Consider the following 5,000-nt stretch of genomic DNA (forward strand, 5'->3'; position numbering starts at 1 on the left):
ATTTTTTTTTTTTTTTTTTTTTTTTTTTTTTTATTTATTAAACAAACTATAAATAAGGGATTAATTTTTTTATATTATATACAGTAGTCCTGCGGTGTATAGGCAGCAGCAGCAGCAGCAGCAGCAGCAGCAGCAGCAGCAGCAAATAGTAAATAAATAAATAAATAAATATAATTATTAAATAAATAAATAAAATTATTTAATTAAAATGCATGCATGCAGATTTAAACAGTTAGGAAAAAGCAGCTAAAGCCCCAAAAGAGGCACTGCAGCAGATGCAGCAGCAGCAGCAGCAGGAGAGCTGCATGCAGCAACGAAGCATAGCAGCAACAGCAGCAAACAGCAGCAAAAAGGCACTCTCCTGCTGCTGCTGCTGCTGTTGCTGCTGCTGCTCCCTATGTGCTGCACTGTGTGTTAAACACTCAGCAATTGCTGCAACAAAGCAGCAAGTTTCCCTCTCCTGCTGCAGTTGCTGCTGCAGTTGCTGCTGCTGCTGCTGCAACTTGTTACGTTGCACTGCAGCAGCAGCAGCAGCAGCGATTAAGAAAAGGAGGAAGACAAGGGCAGATGAATAAAAAGATCTAAAAACATATTCTTGTAAACCCTAAACCCTAAACCCTAGGGTTATTAATACTCCCCTCTGCTGCGGTGTATATACACCTTGTGGTGTATATACAGTTAAATACAACAGCAACAGGAAGAAGAAGCAACAGCAGCAGGAGCAGCAGCAGCAGCAGCTGCTGCTGTTGCTTCTTCTCCTAGCATTGCCACTGCAGCGATCTATTTATTCATGCACCTGCCGCAACTTGCAGCAGCTGCTGCTGCAGCAGTTGCTGCTGCTGCTGTTGCTGCAGCAGCAGCAGCAGCAGTTGCTGCTGCTGCTGGGGGAGCAGGGAGTAACGGAGTGTATATTGTATATGCGGTAATTAAAATAAATGACAACAAAGACAACAATGCTCTTTGCTGCTGCTGCTGCTGCTGCTGATGTTCCCGCTGCTGTTGCTGCTGCTGCAGTTGCTGCATTCAGCAAGCAGCAGAACGGGAAGGCCTCTTGGCCTTAGTCTGCTGCAGAGGAGTCCCTCTGCTGCGCTTAGCTACCCTTGAAGCAGCTGGAGAAGCAGCAGCAGCAGCAGCAGCAGCAGGAGCAGCAGCAGCAGCAGCTTGCTGCCCAAGGGCTGCTGCTCGGCCATTAAAGCGAGGAGATCTCCGCTTACCACCAACGGGGGAGGTCAATGACAAATCCTGCTGCTGCTGCTGTTGCTGCTGCTGCTGCTGTTGCTGCTGCTGCTGCTGCACTTCAGAAGCAGCAGCTTTGTCTGCCTGCTCTTGCAAATCGCCCGCAGCAGCAGCAGCGCTGCTGTTGCTGCTGCTGCTGCCATTGGTGGCTGCTGCTAATGTAGGAGTCTCTGCTGCATTCCTCTTCTCGGGTGTCTTCGCTGCAAAGGCTCCAGCAGGCTGCTGCTGCTGCTGCTGCTGCTGCGCTGCATTTGCTGCTGCTGCTGCTGCTGCAGCGAGTCTGGTGCCCCCCAGCAGCCTTCTTGAACCAGGAGGAGGAGCAGAAGCACCTGCTGCTGCTACTGCTGCTGCTGCACGAGCAGCAGCAGCACCAGCAGGAGGTGTGCTGCTGTCTGTGTCTGCAGCAGCAACAGCAGCAGCAGCAACAATATTTTTATTTAGTTTTTTAGGTGTATTGGATATAAAGACTTTTTCTTTGCTGCAGCAAACCTGCGGAGATCCAATTCTTCTCCCTAGTACTCTTGCAGGGGAGTGTGCTGCTGCTGCTGCTGCTGCTGCTGCTGCTGCTGCTGCTGTTGGTGATTTGGGTACAGTTGCTGCTGCCGCTGCTGCTGCTACTCCTGTTGATGCTCCTGCTGCTGCTCGCTGTTTTACTGCTGCTGCTGCTGCACGTAAAACAGCAAATGCAGCAAAGTCTGGTCGTGGCAGTCTGCTGCTGCCAGGAGAACCAGGAGGAGTAGACCGATCCCCTGCTGCTGCTGCTGTTGCTGCAGCAGCAGCAGCAGCAGCAGCAAGAGGCTTGCGTGGTGTACTGGTAGGGGAAGCAGGACTCCGAGGTTCGCTTGTTATTCTGCTTATACGCGAACGCCGGCAGTCCAACGCACTCCTCCAGTTGCTGCTGCTGCTGCTGCTGCTGCTGCGGGTGGGTGTGCTGCTGCTGCTGCTGCGGGTAGGTGTGCTGCTGCTGCTGCTGCTGCTGCTGCTGCTGCTGCTGTGGGTGGGTGTAAGACGAGAGGGGGAGCGCAAGGCTGTACCAGTCTTCCTAGACAAATTAGTAGAACTTGTGGGTGTTGCTGCAGCAGCTGCTGCAGCAGCTGCTGCTGCTGATGCTGCTGCAGATCCTGCTGCTGCTGCTGTTGGTGGTGATAGACGGGGAGAAGCAGAAGGAGATGCCAATAGACCTTTGCGGCTGCATGCAGCAGCAGGCAGACGACCTGCAGCAGCAAACCGATGTGTTGATTTAGGTGTACGTACACCTCCGCATGCAGCAGCAGAGGCAGAAGAAGTTGCTGCAGCAGAAGATGCAGCAGCAGCAGCAACAGCTGTTGCTGCCATTGCTGATGCCGAATCCGATGCGGCTGACGCTGCTGGTGCTGATACAACTATTGTTGCAGCAGCTGCAGAAGGTGCAGCAGCAGCAGCAGCAGCAGCTGCTGCTGCTGCTGCTGCAGCTGGTGCAGGCGACTGCTTTGTATCCTTTGGCACAGCTGCTGCGCCTTTTGCTGGCGAGACGGGAGTTTTCCCTACAGCAGCAGCTGCTGCAGCAGGAGCAGCAGGAGCAGCAGCAGCAGCTGCTGCTGCTGTTGCAGTAGCAGCATGAGTTGGAAGAGGAACAGGAGCAGCAGCACTAACCCAAACAGCAACACAACTTATATCATCTCTTTTTCCTCCTCTATACATATCTGCTGCTGCTGCTGCTGCTGCTGCACCAGCAGGAAGCTTCGTCCCCTCAGCAGCAGCAACAAATGGTCGCTCAAATAGCTGAACAAAAAAAGACACACACACAGACATACACTTGCTGCTGCTGCTGCTGCTGCTGCTGGTGGTTGTATTGCTGCTGCTGCTGCTGCAGGTGACTAACGAGAAGAAAAAGGACAACAGAGAGAAGAATATAAAAGAAAGAAATAAACAAAAGAAGAAAAAGAAAACAAATAAATACAAATAATATAAATAAATAAATAAATAAATAAATAAATAAATAAATAAATAAATAAGTATTGTATTAATATACCCCATCTTTTGATCTTTTTTTTGCGACTTTAACAATTAATTCAGCAATATCTTGTGCAGGTGTAAATCGTATCTCCTGCTGCTGCTGCTGCTGCTGTTGCTGCTGTTGCTGTTGCTGCTGCTGCTGTTGTTGCAATCCTTGTCCTTCCTCCTGATTCCCTTCCTGTTTATATAAGGACTGCCATTCTTGTTGGGCATCTTTCTGTTGCCCTTGTTGCCCTTGTTGCTGTTGCCCTCCTTGCTGCTGTTGCTGTTGCTGCTGCTGTTGCTGTTGCTGTTGCTGCTGCTGTATTTGCTGCAGCATATATGCCTCATCAGGAGAAATAGCAAGAGAAGCAAAGAATTCAATCTCTGTATCAAATAGATTATCAGTAACACCATCAGTAAATAAAAGAATTAAATCACCAGGTTGTATAATTAATGATTGTTGTGGTCTATAACCCATTTGGGGTGTATCTCCAGCTAAATCTATTTTATTCAATATATTTATAAATCTATTTAATCCTTTTTTCTTTATTTCTTCCCATCTATTCTTTGATGGTAAATTACATAATTGATATGGTGCACCATTCTCCCATCTTTGTTCAATTGTACGCCAACATATACGACGTAATAATGATGGATATCTTATGTTCCTGTTGCTGTTGCTGCTGCTCCTGCTGCTCCTGCTGCTGTTGCTGTTGCTGTTGCTGTTTATTATATTACTCATATTCATACTCTTCTCTTTATTACCATCATTTTGAGTACCTATATCATTATACCCTATATTATTATTATTATTATTATTATTGCTGCTGCTGTTGCTGCTGCTGCTGCTGCTGCTGCTGCTGCTGCTGCTGCTAGTAGATAGTAATAATGCTTCTGGTGTAACTGGAGGAGGAGAATAAGCAAAGAAAGACATACTTGATGGTAATAATTGTCTTCTTAGTACCATAAGAACAGAATCACCAAGAGATAATACACCTAATTTACCTGTATATCTATCTATATATCCAATTGCTGCTGTGCTGCTTCCCCATCTATTCTCGTTGCTGCTGCATACAATATTATAACTTTGCTGCAGCAGCAGCATAGCCCTATTATTTACATCAAGACATTTATATAAAGGGGTTATATGACTAGGATTTAGATTTGCTGCTGCTGCTGCTGCTGCTGCTGCTGCTAGACCCTCAGAGAATCTTGATGCATCTATTCCCTCTATTGCCCAACTCCCTACCCCATCAAATATACCAAAACATCCTTCTTCCTCTAAATAAAAATATGCATCCTCGCAGCAGCAATTGCTGCTGCTGCTGCTGCTGCTGCTGCTGCTGTTGCTGCTGCTGCTGTTGCTGCTGCTGTTGCTGTTGCTGCTGTTGCTGCTCTTGGATAGGCGACAACCACCTATATCTAATTTAAATGGATATTCTGCTCCTGTTGCTCTTGCTGCTCCTCTTGCTGCTCCTCCTGCTGCTGCTCCTCCTGCTGCTCCTGCTGCTGCTCCTCCTGCTGCTCCTGCTGCTGTTGTTGATGATGATGATGATGCAGATGTTGTAGGAGTTGATAATGACGGAGTTTTTGCACCTCTACGGTGCATTCCTCCTCCTCCTGTTGCTGCTGCTGCTGCTGTTGCTGCTGTTGCTGCTGCTGTTGCTGCTGTTGCTGCACGGTATGTAGAGGTAAATCCTCCATTCATTGGTCTTAAGGGAGAATGAGCTAAGAAAGAACGAGAAGAAACTTGCTGCTGCTGCTGCTGCTTCTGTTGCTGCTGCTGC

At 48.0% G+C, this 5,000-nt stretch overlaps 1 protein-coding gene across 1 annotated transcript in view; it reads right to left on the reverse strand.

The window, feature by feature from the left end:
- Window positions 1-540: 540 nt before the first annotated feature.
- The window catches only part of EMWEY_00050820 (hypothetical protein, conserved), a gene marked incomplete at both ends in the record, with an annotated part of 5,771 nt that continues 1,311 nt past the window's right edge, over window positions 541-5,000 (reverse strand). The window contains 4 exons of the mRNA XM_013477412.1: window positions 541-581; window positions 1,215-2,425; window positions 2,915-2,997; window positions 3,248-5,000. The exon at window positions 3,248-5,000 is cut by the window's right edge and continues 166 nt beyond it. Of these exons, the coding sequence (XP_013332866.1) occupies window positions 541-581; window positions 1,215-2,425; window positions 2,915-2,997; window positions 3,248-5,000 (3,088 nt within the window). The remainder of the gene's footprint in view (window positions 582-1,214; window positions 2,426-2,914; window positions 2,998-3,247) is intronic.

The sequence above is a fragment of the Eimeria maxima genome, genomic scaffold (genome assembly GCF_000499605.1).
Source record: "Eimeria maxima Weybridge genomic scaffold, Emw_scaff1266, whole genome shotgun sequence".
Taxonomy (NCBI): domain Eukaryota; phylum Apicomplexa; class Conoidasida; order Eucoccidiorida; family Eimeriidae; genus Eimeria; species Eimeria maxima.